A 22,424-nucleotide genomic window follows, 5' to 3' on the forward strand; every position below is an offset into this window, starting at 1 on the left:
CTCAATCTTGAGCTTGTTGTTCTCTGATGAGCTAAATAATTTTTAATTTTAAAATGTTTAATGCAATTTATTGTGCAAATCATAATTAAAATGCACTACTTTTGCTTCAAAAATTTGCATTTGTTAAAAAGATAAAATATTACCTGGGCAGTTTTGAGAGTTACATTGTTGACCTTGAGAATATATGTGCAATCCTTTAAGATAATTTACCAATTTTCACAAATATGACCATATTTAAAAGAGATAAAATATTAACTGGGCAGTTTTTAGTGTTACATTGTTGACTTTGAAAATCACTACCAGAACATTCATGCAATCCTTTCAGATAATTTACCAATTTTCACAAATATTACCAAATGTAAGACAGATACAATATTACCTGGACAGTTTTCAGTGTTACACTGTTGAGAATCAGAACCACTTCCAGAACATTGTGCACCACCATATTGTGGTAGAGGATTTGTACAAGATCTAGACCTGGTTTTTGTTCCTCCAGCACATGTGAGTGAACAATCACCCCATGTTGACCACTGAGTCCATCCACCATTAACTTTAATAAATAAAGATAAAAAGGTTAATTCAATAGTTATTTTTTCTGAATGCATTTATTCCTCATAATTGATAATTTGCTTTTTGATATACAAGGAGCAAAAGTCAATGTGAAGATACATATGAACAATAACAGAAACACTTGAAAGGGTCAAAATGTCCCCGAATCTCTCAACTGAAAATATGTTTTAAATGAAAAAATAATGTATTATTATGTCAATCCTATTAAGTTCATCTAAATCAGCAGAGTGGTTATGGAAATGTTATTTAAGTCTTGTTTCTACATTAAATTTACAAGGAAAGTAACAAGTTTAAGATACTGTCATAATTTGAGCAACTTTGTATTGTTTAAATGCCAATGACAAAACTGCAGCAATCACAATAGCTAGACTTTCTCTCCGTAACAGACCAGCTAAAATGCAACAAGAGAATGTTCAAGTTTTTTAATCAATTATGGAATCAATTGCAACTACATTTAAATGTTATATTTTGGTATACAGCCAGAAGTCAAGTTGAATTTTATAATGTACAATTCTTGGATATGGAAATGGCCCAGGTATAGCAGTGTATTGTTTGACAAACGAAGTCCATTTGAACAACTAAAGTAAATGACCACTTATGGATCATTTCTATAGAATTTCATTAAAATATATCGAGCCGCTAGGAAGATACCATAATGATAAAGCTTATTTCTATTTTTAGCACTGGTTGCAGTCTTGTTTAACAAACTTGAACAATTTAAGCAATTTTTAAAAAGGACTACCGGTACCTGATGATCAGTCTGTACAGTTTCATAGAAATCTACCACATGATTGAGGAGGGAATATTGTTCAAAAAGTATTTCTATTCTTAGCTCTGGTGGCCATCTTGATCAACCGCATTGAACCATTTTAAAATTTGAGAGGACCACGCAAGACCATTCCTGTTTTGTGTGATCAAAATCTACAAAGTTCTGACATAGTATGTAGCTTAAAGATTTTTATGTCATAAACTTAGGTGACCATCTTCTTCAACAGACTAAAACAAATTGATCAAGGACTTTTCATCAAATCCACCAAGTTAAGTTTAAGAGAAGATGTTGTTTTTCAGCTTATTTCTATTTTTAGCTGTTGTGGCCATCTGGCACGGTTCAGTGGACGGAGTATTTTGAGCTTTTTTTATAAAGGATCAACATATGACAATTTCTGCATAGTTTCATCACTCCGGGCAAAGTGGTTTAGGAGATGATGTTGTTTAGGTAAAAATATTAACATCAGATGACAAACTTATGGGTATCAAAAGAGCTCAATCTTGAGCTTGTTGTTCTCTGATGAGCTAAATAATTTTTAATTTTAAAATGTTTAATGCAATTTATTGTGCAAATCATAATTAAAATGCACTACTTTTGCTTCAAAAATTTGCATTTGTTAAAAAGATAAAATATTACCTGGGCAGTTTTGAGAGTTACATTGTTGACCTTGAGAATATATGTGCAATCCTTTAAGATAATTTACCAATTTTCACAAATATGACCATATTTAAAAGAGATAAAATATTAACTGGGCAGTTTTTAGTGTAACATTGTTGACTTTGAGAATCACTACCAGAACATTTATGCGATCCTGTAAGATAATTTACCAATTTTCACAAATATTACCAAATGTAAAACAGATAAAATATTACCTGGACAGTTTTCAGTGTTACACTGTTGAATGCCAGAACCACTATTAAAACATGGTACACCACCATATTGTGGTGGAGGGTTTGTACAAGTTCTAGACCTGGTCTGTGTGCCTCCAGCACATGAGACTGAACAAACACCCCATGTTGACCACTGAGTCCATCCACCATTAACTTTAATAAATAAAGATGAAAAGGTTAATTCAATAGTTATTTCCTCTGAATGCATTCATTCGTCATAATTGATAATTTGCTTTTTGATATACAAGTAAGGAGCATAAGTCAGTGTGAAGATGCATAGGTACAATAACAGAAACACTTGAAAGGGTCAAAATGTCCCTGAATCTCTCAACTGAAAATTTGTTTTAAATGAAAAAATATTGTATTATTATGTCAATCCTATTTAATTCATCTAAATCAGCAGAGTGGTTATGGAAATGTTATATAAGTCTTGTTTCTACATTAAGGTAGACCATGGGTAATGGGCACCATAAAGAACTGTAAAATTGACAACATAGGACAGTTATATGTCTTCAAGGTCACCTGTATGCAAAATTTAAATAAAATTTACCGTGTGGTTTATGAGTTATGGATATATTTCTTAACTAAGACCTTGCCATTTGAAGGGCTTATTTTCAGAAATGAGGAAACTGTAAATAATCTGTAATATCATCATTATAAAAATGTTTTTCTATTGCTCATTGTTTAGAAACAAATAATAACATTCAAGTAACACATTACACAACCAAAATGTTTGGTTCTAAACAAAATGTTCTTAAAATGTATAAAAATGTAACCCTACCCCACCCACCTTTAACACTAATTTTACCATTTCCCTATCTAAAATGCCTTATTCAAAATATCCCTAAAATTTATCGAAATGAGGGTCTGTTTTCAAACTTTGCCTAAATTTTTTCAAAGGTATATTAGTTGATCATGCGAAATATAAAATACTTTTACCGTGTAGTTTTTATTTTATCGAACTTTGAAAATATCTGGTATCATATTTGTTATAAATTTTGGCATTATTTAACCAAAAAAATACCTAAAATAATTATGTTATTAAAATCAATCTTTTTTTCTTCCATAAGGGATCAGAGAGATACATAAAAAATGTTAAAAAGAAAAAAAGAAAGAAAAAAAAGTTGCCCCTTCTGGGGTTTGAACCCACGCCCCTCAATTTCAATGTAGTTTACAAGCGATTCTAGCCTATTTGAATACTCTTCAAAGTGGAGGTAATGCATTACCCATGGTTTACCTTAAATTTACAAGGAAGTTAACAGGTTCAGGAAACTGCCATAATTTGAGCTACTTCGTAATGTTTTAAAGCCAATGACAAATCTGCAGCAATTACAATAGCTAGACTTTCTCTTCGTAACAGACCAGCTAAAAATGCAACAAGAGAATGTTCAAGTCTTTTTTTAGTAAATTATGGTCTTGCAACTACATTAAAATGTTATATTTTGGTATAAAGCCATATGTCAAATTGAATTTTATAACGTACAATTCTTGGATATGGAAATGGCTCAGGTATAGCAGTGTATTGTTTGACAAACGAAGTCCATTTGAACAACTAAAATAAATAACCACTTATTGATCATTTCTATAGAATTGCATCAAAATATATCGAGCCAATAAGGAGATGCCATAATTATGAAGCTTATATCTATTTTAGCTCTGGTTGCAGTCTTGTTCAACAAACTGGAACAATTTAAGCAATATATTTTAAAAGGACTACCGGTACCTGATGATCAGTCTGTACAGTTTCATAGAAATCTACCACATGATTGAGGAGGTAATGTTGTTCAAAAAGTATTTCTATTTTTAGCTCTGGTGACCATCTTGATCAACCGAATTGAACCATTTAAAAGTTTGAGAGGACCACCCAAGACCATTCCTGTTTTGTGTTATCAAAATCTACAAAGTTCTGACATAGTATGTAGCTTAAAGATTTTTATGTAATAAACTTAGGTGACCTCCTTGAACAGACTAAACAAATTGATCAAGGACTTTTCATCAAATCTACCAAGTTAAGTTTAAGAGGAGATGTTGTTTTTCAGCTTATTTCTATTTTCAGCTGTTGTGGCCATCTGGCACTGTTCAGTGGACGGAGTAATTTGAGCGTTTTTTTTATAATGGACCAACATATGACAATTTCTGCATAGTTTCATCACTCTTGGCCAAGTGGTTTAGGAGATGAAGTTGTATAGGGAAAATATCAACATCAGATGACAAACTTATGGGTATCAAAAGAGCTCAATCTTGAGCTTGTTGTTCTCTGGTGAGCTAAATAATTTTTAATTTTAAAATGTTTAAGTCAATTAATTGTGCAAATCATAATTAAAATGCACTACTTTTTCTACAAAAAATTGCATTTGTTAAATAGATTAAATCTTACCTGGGCAGTTTTGAGAGTTACATTGTTGATCTAGAGAATATATGTGCAATCCTTTAAGATAATTACCAATTTTGAAAAATATTACCAAATGTAAAAGAGATAAAATATTAACTGGTCAGTTTTTAGTGTAACATTGTTGACCTTGAGAATCACTACCAGAACATTTATGCAATCCTTTAAGATAATTTACCAATTTTCACAAATATTACCAAATGTAAAACAGATAAAATATTACCTGGGCAGTTTTCAGTGTTACACTGTTGAGAATCAGAACCACTTCCAGAACATTGTGCACCACCATATTGTGGTAGAGGATTTGTACAAGATCTAGACCTGGTCTTTGTTCCTCCAGCACATGTGAGTGAACAATCACCCCATGTTGACCACTGAGTCCATCCACCATTAACTTTAATAAATAAAGATAAAATGGTTAATTCAATAGTTATTTTCTCTGAATGCATTCATTCCTCATAATTGATAATTTGCTTTTTTATAAACAAGTAAGGAGCAAAAGTCAATGTGAAGATACATATGTACAATAACAGAAACACTTGAAAGGGTCAAAATGTCCCTGAATCTCTCAACTGAAAATATGTTTTAAATGAAAAAAATATTGTATTATTATATCAATCCTATTTAGTTCATCTAAATCAGCAGAGTGGTTATGGAAATGTTATTTAAGTCTTGTTTCTACATTAAATTTAAAAGGAAGTTAACAAATTTAGGATACTGTCATAATATGAGCAACTTCGTAATGTTTTAATGTCAATGACAAAACTGCAGCAATCACAATAGCTAGACTTTCTCTTCGTAGCAGACCAGCTAAAAATGCAACAAGAGAATGTTCAAGTTTTTAGTAAATTATGGTCTTGCAACTACATTTAAATGTTATATTTTGGTATACAGCCATAAGTTAAGTTGAATTTTATAATGTACAATTCTTGGATATTGAAATGACTCAAGTATAGCAGTGTATTGTTTGACAAACGAAGTTCATTCGAACAACTAAATTAAATGACCACTTATGCATCATTTCTATAGAATTTCATCAAAATATATCGAGCCACAAGGGAAATGCCATAATTATGAAGCTTATTTCTATTTTTAGCTCTGGTTGCAGTCTTGTTTAACAAACTGGATGAATTTAAGCAATTTTTAAAAAGAACTACCGGTACCTGATGATCAGTCTGTACAGTTTCGATTCATAGAAATCTACCACATGATTGAGGACGAAATGTTGTTCAAAAAGTATTTCTATTTTTAGCTCTGGTGGTCATCTTGATCAACCGAATTGAACCATTTAAAAATTGAGAGGACCACCCAAGACCATTCCTATTTTGTGTTATCAAAATCTACAAAGTTCTGACATAGTATGTAGCTTAAAGATTTTTATGTCATGAACTTAGGTGGCCTCCTTCAACAGACTAAAACTAATTGATCAAGGACTTTTCATCAAATCTACCAAGTTAAGTTAAAGAGGAGATGTTGTTTTTCAGCTTATTTCTATTTTCAGCTGTTTTGGCCATCTGGCACTGTTCAGTGGACGGAGTAATTTGAGCTTTTTTTAATAAAGGACAAACATATGACAATTTCTGCATAGTTTCATCACTCCTGGCCAAGTGGTTTAGGAGATGATGATGTTTAGCTAAAAATATTAACATCAGATGACAAACTTATGGGAATCAAAAGAGCTCAATCTTGAGCTTGTTGTTCTCTGGTGAGCTAAATAATTTTTAATTTTAATATCTTTAAGTCAATTAATTGTGCAATTCATAATTAAAATGCACTACTTTTGCTACAAAAATTTGCATTTGTTAAAAAGATAAAATATTACCTGGGCAGTTCTGAGAGTTACAATGTTGACCTTGAGAAAATATGTGCAATCCTTTAAGATAATTTACCAATTTTCACAAATATTACCCAACGTAAAAAAGGTAAAATATTAACTGGGCAGTTTTTAGTGTTACATCGTTGACTTTGAGAATCACTACCAGAACATTTATGCAATCCTTTAAGATAATTTACCAATTTTCACAAATATTACCAAATGTAAAACAGATAAAATATTACCTGGACAGTTTTCAGTGTTACACTGTTGAATGCCAGAACCACTTCCTAAACATGGTGCACCACCATATTGTGGTGGAGGGTTTGTACAAGTTCTAGACCTGGTCTGTGTGCCTCCAGCACATGTGACTGAACAAACACCCCATGTTGACCACTGAGTCCATCCACCATCAACTTTAATGAATAAAGATAAAAAAAAAGTAAATTCAGTAGTTATTTTCTCTGAATGCATTCATTCCTCATAATTGATAATTTGCTAATTGATATACAAGGAGCAAAAGTCAATGTGAAGATACATATGTACAATAACAGAAACACTTGAAAGGGTCAAAATGTCCCTGAATCTCTCAACTGAAAATATGTTTTAAATGAAAAAAATATTGTATTATTATGTCAATCCTATTTAGTTCATCTAAACCAGCAGAGTGGTTATGGAAATGTTATATAAGTCTTGTTTCTACATTAAATTTACAAGGAAGTTAACAAATTTAGGATACTGTCATAATATGAGCAACTTCGTAATGTTTTAATGCCAATGACAAAACTACAGCAATCACAATAGCTAGACTTTCTCTTTGTAACAGACCAGCTAAAATGCAACAAGAGAATGTTCAAAGTTTTTAGTTAATTATGGTCTTTCAACTACATTTAAATGTTATATTTTGGTATACAGCCATAAGTTAAGTTGAATTTTATAACGTACAATTCTTGGATATGGAAATGGCTCAGGTATAGCAGTGTATTGTTTGACAAACAAAGTCCATTTGAACAACTAAAGTAAATGACCAATTATGGATCATTTCTATAGAATTTCATTAAAATATATCGAGCCACTAGGAAGATGCCATAATGATAAAGCTTATTTCTATTTTAGCACTGGTTGCAGTCTTGTTCAACAAACTTGAACAATTTAAGCATTTTTTTTTAAAAAGGACTACCGGTACCTGATGATCAGTCTGTACAGTTTCATAGAAATCTACCACATGATTGAGGAGATAACGTTGTTCAAAAGGTATTTCTATTTTTAGCTCTGGTGGCCATCTTGGTTAACCGAATTGAACCATTTAAAAATTTGAGAGGACCTCCCAAGACCATTCCTGTTTTGTGATATCAAAATCTACAAAGTTCTGACATAGTATGTAGCTTAAAGATTTTTATTTAATAAACTTAGGTGATCATATTCTTCAACAGACGAACACAAATTGATCAAGGACTTTTCATCAAATCTACAAAGTAAAGTTTAAGAGGAGATGTTGTTTTTCAGCTTCTTTCTTTTTGCAGCTTTTGTGGCCATCTTGCACTGTTCAATGGACGGAGTAATTTAAGCATTCTTTTTTTATAAAGGACCAACATATGACAATTTCTACTTAGTTTCATCACTCCTGGCCAAGTGGTTTAGGAGATGATGTTGTTTAGGTAAAAATATTACCATCACAGACTTATGGGTATCAAAATAGCTCATCTTGAGCTTGTTGTTCTCTGGTGAGCTAAATATTTTTTGATTTTAAATCTCTTTAAGTCAATTCATTGTACATAATTCTATTTAGGAATCTTCTTTTGTTACAAATATTAGCATTTATCAAATACATGTAGATAAAATATAATCTGGGAAGTTTTGATAGCTACACTTTTGACCTTGAGAATCACTACCAGAACTTTTGTGCAATCCTTTAGGATAATTTACAAATGTTCAGAAACATAACCAAATGTAAAACAGATAAAATATTACCTAGACAGTTTTGAGAGTTACATTGTTGACCTTGAGAATCACTACCAGAACATTTATGCAATCCTTTAAGATAATTTACCAATTTTCACAAATATTACCAAATATAAAACAGATAAAATATTACCTGGACAGTTTTCAGTGTTACACTGTTGAGAATCAGAGCCACTTCCAGAACATTGTGCACCACCATATTGTGGTAGAGGGTTTGTACAAGATCTAGACCTGGTCTGTGTTCCTCCAGCACATGTGACTGAACAATCATCCCATGCTGTCCATTGAGTCCATCCACCATTCACTTTAAAAAAATAAATATATATATGTTATTTTAAAAGCTATTGTTCTTTTAATGCATTCATTCCTCATAATTGATGATTTGCTTTTCTGAAAATATATATTCAACATCAGAAACACCAGAGGGCTAAAATGTCCCTGAATCTCTTATCTAAAAATATGGTTTAACTGGAAAATATTGTATTATTATGTCAATCCTATTTAGTTTATCATATTTAGCAAGTGGTAAATCTTTTTTTATAGCTTCCAGGCAGTTATCATCAGAAAATAACAAAAGAAATGGCCCTTTATTCTGTTCCGACCAGAAGTCTATGCGGTTGTCTGTCCGGATTTGTCCAGTCTATATCTTTCTCATTTTTCGAAGGATTTCAAAAAAAAATGGTACAAATTGCTTTTTCTTAAAAGGATTACAAAATTATTTGGTATAGATGTCCACCACGATGGGATGGTTTGTCAACACAAAATCCAGGTCCACCCCTCAAATGACAAGGTCACACTTGCGGGGTCAGCACAAAACCTGTGTCCGCAGTGTAATTTCTACATGCATGGTAGTATACAAATGTAGTACATAGTGAGGCGGAAAATGAAGGTAAAAGTCACAAGTTTTCAAATAACAAGAGCTGTCACAGGAGACAATGAAGTTCGACTAATTAAATACTGGACACAGAAAGGCCTTTTTTAAAAAAAAATTTGGTTAATTTTTTTTTTTCAAAACAAAATTAGGGTTGGAAAGGGAAAAAAGAAAAGATAAAAAAAAGAAAAGAAAAAAGTTTTCATATCTTAATCATCTGGAAGGTGAGATACTTTGTAAGAATTTCTTCTTTTATGATTAGTCAATCCGGATACTGATAAATGTGTTGCATACAAGTTTCAATCTATTCCTTTCAGTAGTTATGGAGATACCAGCTTACACGCAAAAACTTAACCAAGAATTTCTTTGTCAAAAAAGGGGTATAATTATGCAAAAAAGCAAATCAGGGTTATGGGACTTGTGCCAATCATGTTAGATAATCACAGAAAACAAGTGTGTGAAGTACCAATTCAAACCCTTCAGAAGTTATGGAGATACTTGCTTACATGCAAGAACTTAACCACAGGGACGACGTCGCCGACAAATGGGTGACTGCATTAGTTCGATTATCCTGCAAATAGTCGAGCTAAAAATGGTAAGACAAAAAGAATTTGAAGTTTTGAAGATGTTTTTTTAAAGTGAAATTATAAGTTCAAAGGAAGATTACTCTTGAAAAAAAAGATGCTTAAGTTATGAACCTTGTCATACATGATGTGAGTAATGAAAAAAGAACAATTATTTCTCTTATGTCTATAATAGTAGATACCATTTAATAACAAAGATACAGTAAACTTCACTTATAGCGAACACGGTTATAGAGAACTTCCGGTTATAAGGAACATTTTTGCCCTAATTTTGCCCTTCATTATTTAATATGAAATATACAGTTATAGCAAACACGGTTATAAGGAGTTGTCGCTTATAAGAACTCATTTCTTAGTCCCAATTTAGTTAAAAGTGCAGAAAATGACACTTTTATAACGAACTCCAAAAAAATGGCTATTCGTAATTAGATCCAACATCATTTTCAACTTCCATTTTCATTGGCACGGATTAAAGCTGGGCCACATGTACCGTTTGTTTTTGGTATAACTATTTCAATTCAGCTGTGAAAATGAACTGTTTTTCCTTTTATTCTATTATTTCTTTAATATTTTCGTTCGAGTAAAATAATATCAATTATATTCGGTTTTCAACATATTCACGTATGCTATTCCTTGCTAATCCATTGAAAACTACAAAGTATGCTTGGTTGAAATGAAAAAAAAAATCTTTATCTTTCATAAGTTAAGGTCAACCTTAAACTGTAATAGAAGATATTCAATATACAAGGAAGGAAAATGGAAAATATTGCATTGTTTATTCTTAACAAAAAGCACTGAGTTTAGAAACGAAATATATTTTATAAGAATTTGAGAAAGGGAGTAAAACTAAAATTGATAAAGCAAAGGATTTTCAAATTCCAAAAAGTACGCTCTCGGGTATTATGTCTAAAAAGAAATAAATTACCATTTTTTCTTAAGGTAAAAACCCAGTTTGTTATGTGTAAATCTGTTCGCTATTGAAAAAATCTGGAAACAAAGTGATCCCTCGGAAGCATTAATCACAACAAAATTACAAGAAAATTGCAGACTCGGTTTGATTGAGTCTGTACATGAGAGATAATGAATATGTGCAACATCCCTCACGCCCCCTAGCACCGGTTTGAGCGGTACTCAATTCTCAACACTTAATAGTGCTGGCATCAATGATCCCGAAGGACCAGAAAAATATAACAACACTGAAGTGAAGTACGGGGCAACTTTTTACAGCTGCCACACAGCACTTGACACCTGCTGTTGTGAAGTATAAAAATCTGGACACAAAGTGATCCCTCGGAAGCATTAATCACAACAAAATTACAAGAGAATTGCAGACTCGGTTTGATTGAGTCTGTACATGAGAGATAATGAATATGTGCAACATCCCTCACGCCCCCTAGCACCGGCTTGAGCGGTACTCAATTCTCAACACTTAATAGTGCTGGCATCAATGATCCCGAAGGACCAGAAAAATATAACAACACTGAAGTGAAGTACGGGGCAACTTTTTACAGCTACCACACAGCACTTTACACCTGCTGTTGTGAATTATAAAAATCTGGATCCCTTGGGAGCATTAATCACAACAAAATTACAAGAGAATTGCAGACTCGGTTTGATTGAGTCTGTACATGAGAGATAATGAATATGTGCAACAGATTTTGAATGTCCAAATGTGTTCGTTATATTAAGCGGAGTTTACTGTTATAATAACAAAAATAAATTTACAAATGAATGAACTTCAAAAATTAAATGGAGATAATTTTGGGAATACAGGAGTGTGAATAGCAGCTTGTGTTTTATAACTAATATCCATACGTCAAGAATTTATAGTAAAAAAATGCATTTGTTAACGTAAATTTATGCCAGGTTTAATGGGGAATAATTCTGGAAATAGTTATGCTAGAGTTATGGACCTTGTCACACTACATGTGTGTAATGATAAGATATATATTGTTACGAGCCAAGCGTAACGAGAAAGAAAAGCCAGCAACAAACTCAGTAACAATAACAAATTTATTACAGAAAAAATATTTAAGAAAAATTAAAGAACAATTTATGTTTACAAATACCTGAAGTCCAAATAAAGATATAAATTTCAAATGTCTAGTCTGATCCTGGAATGATCCCTTTTTGAATTGCACAGTTAAATCCAAGTAAAATCCAAGAACACTTTAGAATAAATTCCCACAATAAAATCCACAAGAATAATTTTAACTATTTTAAAAATAATGACTTAAAAGTTAACTGATGACTTAAAAGATAAAAGTAATGAAAAAATGTCCCTTTATATATATTAACTAAGAAAATTCCAGAAAAGTCTATTATGTTCTACAGTAATCATAATCTAGCAACTTCAACAATAAAGAACATTCCGGAAGTTTCCTTGTTGATCTTGTTTATCATATTCTATCTAAATATAATGCATGAACCATTATCTAGAATTTTCTACAACAGTTAAGAAAGTTCTAGTACATACATGTAGTTTATGTTCTAAAAATAGAACAGTGAAAATACTATATACATATAATATGTTGCATACATAACACTTCCCCTCTTTAAGAAAAAGAAATATGAATGAAATGAATATTTCTTTTTCATAAATCCAAACAATGTAACTTACGAATAACGTAGGAGAAATGTTAAACAATTTTATACATAAAATCATATATATGTGTATTATAAACAATAGCAAACAATGAAGTAAAAATAATCAATCATATTATATATATATGTTAAATTTAAAATACTGAAAATAACAGTTTAAGACACGTGAAAGTGCATCAGGGATCAAATTATCTTTCCCTTTAATGTGTCTAATGTCAAGACTATATTCTTGCAAAAACAAGCTCCACCTCAACAACCTTTGATTTTTGTTTTTAAGTTTATGCAAGAAAGTGAGGGGATTGTGATCACTAAAGACAACAACAGGCAACTTTGAAGAAGTTAGATAAACTTCAAAATGCTGAATAGCAAGAATAAGAGCAAGACACTCTTTCTCTATAGTAGAGTAATTTTTCTGATGTTCATTAAACTTTTTAGAAAAGTAACAAACAGGATGGTCAACACCATTGTTGTCTTCTTGGATCAAATTACACTTCTAGCACCTATGTCACTAGCATCTACAGCTAACTTAAAGTTTTTATTAAAATCTGGTGCCAAGAGGACTGGTGCACTCTTAAGTATGGCTTTAAGGCTGTCAAATGCCATTGGACACTTGTCATTCCAAATGAATTTGTTTCTTTTCTTCAGTAAATTTGTCAATGGTTCTGCAATAACCGAAAAATTATTACAAAATTAACGATAATACCCTGCCATACCAAGAAATTGCATCAGTTGTTTTTAGAAGTAGGCACAGGAAATTCAGAGATAGTTTTGACCTTAGCTTCTATTGGTTTTACTTTACCCTGTCCCACTACATGTCCTAAAAATGTTAAAATTGCATGACAAAATTCACTTTTTGCAAGATTAACTGTCAATTTAGCATCACTAAGTCGGTCAAAGAATGCTCTTATAGTTTTGAGATGATCCTCCCATTCATCAGAGTAGATGATTGCGTCATCGATGAATGCGTCACATCCGTGTAGACCAGATATTACCATGTTTATAAGTCTCTGAAAAGTTGCATGTGAGTTTGTCATACCAAAGGGCATGACTTTATATTGATATAAGCCGTCTGGTGTTACAAAGGCTGACATTTCTTTAGCTCTATCAGTAAGTGGAACTTGCCAGAATCCTGTTAGAAGATCAAACTTTGTTACATACGTTGCTTTTCCAATTTTTGTCAATACAGTCATCAATTCTTGGTATAGGAAATGAATCTGTTTTTGTTCACTTTACGATAATCTGTACACATTCTATATGTTCCATTTGATTTCGGTACAAGAATACATGGAGAGCTGTAACTGCTTTGACTTGGTTCAATAAAGTCATTATCCAATAAATACTGAACTTGTTGTCTTAGGTACTTTTGTTTTACAGGATTTGTTCTATATGGATGTTGTTTTATTGGTTCAGAGTTTTCAAGAATGACATCATGTTGTATTTTATCAGTCCGTGTGGGAATATCAGGAAATAAGTGTCAATAAGCTGTTTCAGTTCATCTCGTTTCGACGGTTCTAAGTGAGCAATTTTTTCATCCAGATTTTTCAGAATGTAAGACATGTCAGAGTTTTCAAGCTTTGCTGAACCAGGATCAGACTTTTCAAAATTTTCATAACTATTAGATTCAACTGAACATTGATTTTGTGGAACAGAGTTTACAAAAGATATAGGTTTTAGGTCATTGGGTTTACTTTTATATGTTTCTACATGATCATTTTGGTGTTTTACTTATTTAACCTTTTGTAACCATAACAACTGTTAGAATTTCACTTGGCGGGGATTCATTTTATTTACACTGTCTCGTTTATAGGAACATGGTGGGGCTAAGAGCGAGGTTTGGTGCACCATTAACCGGTTTAAACTCCCCAGTAGTCATTATTATGCTGCTGACCGTTCCAAGGCGGCGCCCCTCTGTGTTCCTCAGATGTATGTCTATGTTGTTTTATACTGTTTTGGTGACACTTTTGCTCGTGTCTCTTGTTGTTTCTCGTCTACGGTAAGTATCTTCCCTTTGTCCCTAGTTTTTATTTATTTTATTTTTCCCCCCTCCCCCCTTCCCCGTGTCTCATGTCCCCTTCCCCTGTGCCTTTTGAAATTATGGGCCTTATATTAATTCATTATTTGTTTTGTTTTAGTTCCTTATAAGTTACTAATTATGTATACTGATGTAGTGGTTTGCCTGCCCGTACTCTGCCTTGTACCCTGTCCTGTTTTTCTTTGGGGTCCTCCTGGGCTCCTTGCCGATGACTCTTGTTGCTGGGTCGGGTGGGGGCTGCGTTCATTGAACGCCGCCTTTCCTTGTCGATCTTGTTTATCATAATTTACTAATTTTGCTATCTCTGTCAAAATATTCTTTTAACATATTTATGTGACACATTTGTTTTTGCTTTCGCCTCCCAGTAGTATTAATAATATAATTATGGTCACTGACTTTCTTCTCAATAGTATAAGGACCAAAGTATCTTGCCTGTAATGGTTTTCCAGGTATAGGTAAAAGAGCGTACTCTATCAAAAACCCGGGTTTAAATTACTTTAATTGAGTTCTCAAACCCCTACCTTTGAAATTTCATTTCTTAAATTGGGGTTGAATTTTAAAATTAAAAACCAGCAAAACAAATAAAAATTAAAAAAAAGTAAAAAAAATTCGAAAATCTTAAAATAAAAAAAAACCCAAAAATTAAAAGAAAAAAGTATCTTCAGAAGGAATTTCTCTTTAAAAAAAAATTTTTTAAGGGTAAATCCACAGGGGGTTAACCAAAAACTCATTAAAAGGGGGGTTGGGGCCAAAAGATTCCTGAAAAAGATTCATTTTTACGGGAAAATTAACCCCAAAAAACAGATGGGTTCCCTCCCCATTTTTTTTTCAGTGTCATAACCCAAAATGACCCTTTCATTTTTCAGAGTCTGGGGAAATCCCCTCCCAAAAGGGACCTTTACTTTCAGGGTGAAGGCCGAAAAAACCCTATATTGAGTAATATTTCCCTAACTCGTGCTTGAAATGCTGGGGAAAATACCCAACATAATTACCTTGATAGACGTACCTGGATATTTGAGAAAAACAAATGTTGAAAAACTTCACAAGAGCGCTTGGACAATGCAGTTTTGGCTTTAATATTCCTTAAAAAGGAATAGCTTCAAGGGGAAGCGGCGTAGAAGCACAAATAATAGTTAATAAGTACTGAGAACCTGATTTTAAGTTTTTGGTTATGGCCTGGTAACAGTAAATAACAACATCTACTAAAAATAGATGAATACAAATCCCTAAAAAGGGCCAACAGGGGCAAATTGGGAAAATGTTGGCAAGGCTCCGGTTGTGATTGAGCCTGTTTCATGGACCGGGTACTGGAAAGTGCCAAGCGTTACCGCCCGTCCCTAGCACGGCTTAAGCAGAAATTTCAACATTTTAACGTGAAAATAAAATTTTGAATTTAGGAAAAATCCCCAGATTTGTTCTCGGGCGGTTATCATGGGAAACCCTTTTTAAAAAGTGACAAATTCCCCTGCCATTCCATTTTAAAAGCGGCGTAAAAGGTCCCCAAATAATAAAAAGCGTGGGCCCTTTTTAAAGGGAAAAAAAATTTGGGGGGAACTTTAAAAAAAATGGGGAAATTTTTAAAGGGGGTCGGAGTTTTTTGAAACCCGCGTAAACAAAGGGTAAGAGTCAAAAGACAAATTTTTTAAAAGGGAGGCAAATATCCTAAGGGTTTATTCAACCCTTCTTTAAGGGAGGAATAAAATTTGGGAAACCCCCCCAACTAGAAAATCCCAAAAACTTTTAAACTAAAAAAAACCACAAAGCACCCAAAAATAAAGTCGTGCTAACATTTCAAGGAAACGAAAAAAAATAAATATTGATTAAATGTACGGGGAGACTTTTTACAGCCGCCACACGGCACAAATAACACGGATGTGATCATAAAATAGATGAATACAGAATCCCTTAAGAAAGCCCAACACGGCAAAATTGAAAATGTTGCAGGCTGTTTGATTGAGCATGTTCATGGACAGTAATGGAAAAGGCAAGTTATCGTCCATGCCCCTATCACTTGCTTAAGCAGTATTTAACATTTAACATGAAACGGTAAAATTTGGATTTTTGGAACATTCGCTGATGTGTTCATACGGCGGTTATCATGGAATCTTCAATATGATACGTTAGTGCCATTCCACGAAAAGCGTCGTATGGTCCCCAAGTAAAAATATGCGTGTGCCCTATACGAGAAAAAAATAGACGAACTGAATAATATGGAATTTGAAAGGGGATCGGAGGTTATGAAGCCTGCGTATCACAGATAAGACGTCAAAAGACAAATTTAAAAAGCAGGCAACATATCCTAAGGGTGATTCAACATTACTCAAGTAGGAATATTGGAACCACCCAACTAGAAAATGCCGAAAACTTGAAACTAAAAATACCACAAGCACAACAATAATGTCGTGCTGAACGATCTTCAAGGATCGAAAATATAACATCATTGATTAAATGTACGGGGAGACTTTTTACAGCCGCCACACGGCACAAATAACACGGATGTGATCATAAAATAGATGAATACAGAATCCCTAAAGAAAGCCCAACACGGCAAAATTGAAAATGTTGCAGGCTCGGTTTGATTGAGCCTGTTCATGGACGGTACTGGAAAGTGCAAGTTACCGTCCACGCCCCCTAGCACCGGCTTAAGCAGAATTCAACATTTAAACGTGAAATAGTAAAATTTTGAATTTAGAAACATCCGCAGATGTGTTCATACGGCGGTTATCATGGAACCTTCAATGTGACACTTCCGTGCCATTCCATGAAAAGCGGCGTATGGTCCCCAAGTAATAAAAAGCGTGTGCCCTAAACGAGAAAACAATGGGCGGAACTAAATAAAATGGAATTTTGAAAGGGGATCGGAGGTTATGAAGCCTGCGTATCACAGATAAGACGTCAACAGACAAATTTAAAAAGCAGGCAACATATCCTAAGGGTGATTCAACATTACTCAAGTAGGAATATTGGAACCACCCAACTAGAAAATGCCGAAAACTTGAAACTAAAAATACCACAAGCACAACAATAATGTCGTGCTGAACGATCTTCAAGGATCGAAAATATAACATCATTGATTAAATGTACGGGGAGACTTTTTTAAGGTTCATCAAATGCAGGAATAGGCTATAAATGAGCTTTAGGTATTGTCTGGTTAGGTTTTTCAACCATCTGACAAGTATGACAAGATTTACAGTACCTAGATACATCTGCTTTAAGGCCAGGCCAATAAAAAATGACTGAGAATTTTATAGTAGGTTTTATTTACACCTAAATGACCTGCCATGGGTGTTTCATGAGCCATTGTGATATGATTTAGGGACCACAATTTTGTGATAAACAGTCCACTCTTGAACAGGGACATCGGGCGGTCACCATTTTCTCATTAAAATCCCATTATTTTCATAATAACAAACAGGGACTTGTAAAGCTTCATCTTCACTTAAAGCCTTTTGATAAAGGACTGAAATTTCAGGATCATTTTGTTGTTCCTGGATAAGCTGTGACCTTGACAGCGTATCTTGACCTTGATCTTTAGATCTTGGTGTAGAATAATCAGATATTGAAAAATCTGTCTGAGTTTCGGGCAGAGTAGGAGTGAGAGAAAAATTTATTTCATTATCAAAAGACTGACCTATAAAAGTATCAGCTAAGTCAATATCTGAACAAAAATTGTCTTTGTTTGCCTGCCCGTACTCTGCCTTGTGCCCTGTCCTGTTTTTATTTGGGGTCCTCCTGGGCTCCTTGCCGCTGGCGCTTGTTGCTGGGTCGGGTGGGGGCTGCGTTCATTGAATGCCGCCTTTCCTTGTCGATCTTGTTTATCATATTATTTTCTTGAATGGCCTTCTTAGCCATAGCTCGAGTAACTGCACATGAAGGGTAAAGGCCAGGAATTTCCTGCTCAATGGGGTCAGTTGTCTGATCCACACAAGGAGTGTCAGTTACAAGTGGATTAACCACTACCTTACCGCCAGCTGAGTCATTACCTAGCAATAAATGAACACCTTTAAAGGGTAAGAAAGATCTTATACCTACAGCCACCGGCCCAGTTACCAAATCTGAGGACAAATAAATATTATGGAGAGGGACATTAGAAAAACCACACTCTACACCCTGAATAAGGACACTAGATCCAGAAAAAGTCTTCTCAGGAAAAGACCGTGTATCTGCTTGTGAGAGTGTGGACTTCCCTTTATTTATAAATGAGACTTTGTGGGTTAAAGAATAATCATCAGCTAGACGGGCAGCTTCTTCTAAAGTTTCTACCTGTTTTTCATCTAAGAAAGATTTAACATCAGAGTGAATACAACGCTTAAAACTCTTCAACTAACATGAGCTGTCTGAGCTTTTTCATGATTTTTATATATTTTCTTAAATAGACACCACCGATCAAAAAGTTGTTTCTTTTTGTCTTGCAAATTCGACATGGGTTTTGACCCATTTTCTTTCTTAGAATTTTCTGAAATTTTTTCCTGGTGGCCTCTGGACTAAATGTCATAACAATTCGAATTTTCTTTTACCATTATCATATTTAGGTTGTTCAAACAGTAAACTTGTTTATAGATCTGCTTTACCAATTTAAGAGCTCTGTAAAAGTAAATTCCGGATGCTCTTTGGGCCATTTTAAAATTTCAGCAAACCTTTTCAAAATGAAGAAAAATTTAATCAACTTTTTTTTTGGAAAGGTTGTGGAAACAAGGGCCTAATATTTTTAGTGAAAATAAAAATTTTAATTTTTTTTAAAAAATTTAAAACGATTTTGCTCTCTCTTTTTTTTTCTAATTCTCTCATTCTTAACTGAAATTCTTTCTCTTCTCTTTCTTTTTCAAACTGCCTTTCCCTTTCTTTTTCTTCCCTTTCTTTTTCTAACAGTAACTGCCTTTCTTGCCTTTCTTCCCTTTCTGTTTCCATCTGTCTTTCTTCCCTTTCTTTTTCTAACTGTCTTTCTTCTATTGCATTTGTCTAGTTCAAATTAAAATTGAAGTTCAAGCTCTTTTATCTTTTTTTCAGGGTGTGTTTCAACAATCTGAGAAAATGCATCTTCTCCAAAAATATCTTCATCCACAAATAACGAATCAGAAGATTTTTAATTTCTTGTTTACGCATGACAGATTTAATTTCTGATAAATTATACTTTTTTGCAAGATCGAGCAAATCAGTTTTCTTAGCCAAATCTAATACCTCCTGGGAAGGTTCAGCTACAAACTTTTCTAAATCAAAAGACATGACTGCTTGCTGCTGGTTTTAAACTTAAATGTCGTATTTTTAAAAAATCTAGAATTGAAAAGCACACTTAATAGAACAACTATGATATCAACTCAGATTAGTAAATCCGGTAATAATAAAATGTAAAATAAACGGTAATAATTTCCAATAATATAGCCAAAAACAAATATTCAATCCCGGACGAGCCCAAAAATTTCTGTTACGAGCCAAGCGTAACGAGAAAGAAAAGCCAGCAACAAACTTGTAACAATAACAAATTTATTACAGAAAAATCATTTAAGAAAAATTAAAGAACAATTTATGTTTACAAATACCTGAAGTCCAAATAAAGATATAAATTTCAAATGTCTAGTCTGATCCTGGAATGATCCCTTTTTGAATTGCACAGTTAAATCCAAGTAAAATCCAAGAACACTTAAGAATAAATTCCCACAATAAAATCCACAAGAATAATTTTAACTATTTTAAAAATAATCCAAGCTCCAGTAAATCACTTAATATCCAAGTTGAATAATATTCCAAATATATTGATGACTTAAAAGGTAACTGATTACTTAAAAGATAAAAGTAATGAAAAATGTCCCTTTATATATATTAACTAAGAAAATTCCAGAAAAGTCTATTATATTCTACAGTTATCATAATCTAGCAACTTCAACAATAATAAATATATTGCATGAATCATAATCTAGAATTTTCTACAACAGTTAAGAAAGTTCTAGTACATACATGTAGTTTATGTTCTAAAAATAGAACAGTGATAATACTATATACATATAATATGTTGCATACATAACAATATATATATTTGAAGTTTGAAGTAGATACCTTAAAAAGAGCTGTCTGAGGACAGTAAGGCTCGACTATTCGAAATATTTTTCACAAGGGTGTTTTATTGAGTATAATAATGCTTACTTATGAATACATAAAATTGACCGGAAAGGTACAAAGACTTGTTTTTAAGATGTTTTATCAAGTAAATCACTGTTTTATTATTATGAATGCATAAAATTGTCCCCCCCCCAAAAAAAGGCAAAACCCTTCAGTAGTTATGCAGCTTACAAGCAAAACTTTACTATTTATTTCTATGTTTAAAAGTGGAGAAAAATCAGCCTAAATGCAAGATAGAATTATGGATCTTGGTCAGTGACCTACAATTATGACCTTCAATGCATATGTGAAGTTTTAAATGAATATCTTTAATAGTTATTGAGGTATGTAAAACTTGCATGTAAACATTAACCGAGAGACTCAGTAGAAAATGGGAGATAAATCAGCTTAAATGCAAGATAGAGTTATGGAACTTGGTAAGTGACATACAATTATGACCCTAAATGCATATGTGAAGTTTTAAATAAATATCTTTGATACTTATTGACACATGTAAAACTTACATGTTTGTTTGTTTTGGGTTTTACGTCACATCGACACAGTATAGGTCATATCGCGACGTTCCACCTTTACTGGTGGAGGAAGGCGGTTCCGTGCATTATTTCAGTCACGATCGGACGCCTAATTAGAACCACCGACCTTTTGTAAGCTAGCTGGATAGCTTCCTCACATGAAAGAATACAATGTCCCTGTCGGAATTTGAACCTACAGCGGTGAGGGACAAGTGTTTTGAAGTCAACGACCTTAACCACTCGGCCACGGACGCCCCAAAACTTACATGTAAACATTAACTAAGAGACTAAGTAAAAAAGTGGGAGATAAATCAGCCTAAATACTTGACACAGATATGAGTGCTGTTTAGTGATCATTATCTATGACCACAAATATAGATATAAAGTTTCAAATTAGGATCTTTAATAGTTTCAGAGATATGCAAAACTTGAATGTAAAACTTGACCAAATAAAGGAGATTTGTTAAGTACAAATGGAAGAATAATTCAGTCAAAATACATGGCAGAGTAATCGATCTTGAGATGTGACCTTCAATTATGACCCAAAGTACATGTGTAAAGTTTCAAGTAAATATCTTTGAAAGTTCTTAAAACCTTTAACCAAAATTTCCAAGTTTCAAAAGGGCAAATAATTCTGCAAATATTGCAGGCAGAGTTATGCAACTTTGCAAACTGATGTACATTCTTACTATAAAGAAAATTGTATTTCAAACAATAATTGAGATATTTGACTTTACAAACAACTTAAACCAAAATTTCTAAGTTAAAAAGGGGCACAATTCTGTAAATATTGTAAGCAGATTTATCCAACTTGTCAATCTGATGTACATTGTTACTATAAATAAGTATTGTAAGTAAATTGAATATCTCAAGCAATAATTGAGATATTTGACTTTACAAAAAACTTTAACCGACGCAGACGCCGACGCCGATCCCGGGGGTCTGGAATAGTTCTCCATATTCTTCGAAATAGTCGAGCTAAAAATGCTATGCCACTGCATTTAGAGGTCATTGAAAAATGCTTGTCCGCAGCAAAACTTCTACATGCATAGAGGGATTTCAATATAACCTGGCATAAATGTAAGTCCCTGTGGCCAAGGTCAAGGTCACACATAGGGGTCAAAGTTCTAATAAAAATATGAAAATGTGTATTTGGACCATTTGGTCATCATTTATTAAGATTGAAACACAAATGGTCATTATCATGACTAATGGTGTGAAACATGTAATTTAGGTTAATATATGCCAGATCAAGGTCACTAAAGATGATAGTCAAGGTCACTCATGATGATAAAATATAGATTTTGTCCAGAA

At 33.1% G+C, this 22,424-nt stretch overlaps 1 protein-coding gene across 1 annotated transcript in view; it reads right to left on the reverse strand.

Moving 5' to 3' along the window:
- LOC132736635 (SCO-spondin-like) overlaps positions 1–22,424 on the reverse strand; it is a gene marked incomplete at its 3' end in the record, with an annotated part of 66,679 nt that overhangs the window by 23,153 nt on the left and 21,102 nt on the right. The window contains exons 3-7 of the mRNA XM_060723800.1: positions 8,527–8,697; positions 6,677–6,847; positions 4,842–5,012; positions 2,212–2,382; positions 380–550 (exon numbers count right to left, since the gene is read on the reverse strand). Coding sequence (XP_060579783.1) covers positions 380–550; positions 2,212–2,382; positions 4,842–5,012; positions 6,677–6,847; positions 8,527–8,697 — 855 coding nt within the window. The remainder of the gene's footprint in view (positions 1–379; positions 551–2,211; positions 2,383–4,841; positions 5,013–6,676; positions 6,848–8,526; positions 8,698–22,424) is intronic.

Source organism: Ruditapes philippinarum, unplaced genomic scaffold, assembly GCF_026571515.1.
Source record: "Ruditapes philippinarum isolate M1 unplaced genomic scaffold, ASM2657151v2 ctg5846_1_1_1_1, whole genome shotgun sequence".
Classification (NCBI taxonomy): Eukaryota; Metazoa; Mollusca; class Bivalvia; order Venerida; family Veneridae; genus Ruditapes; species Ruditapes philippinarum.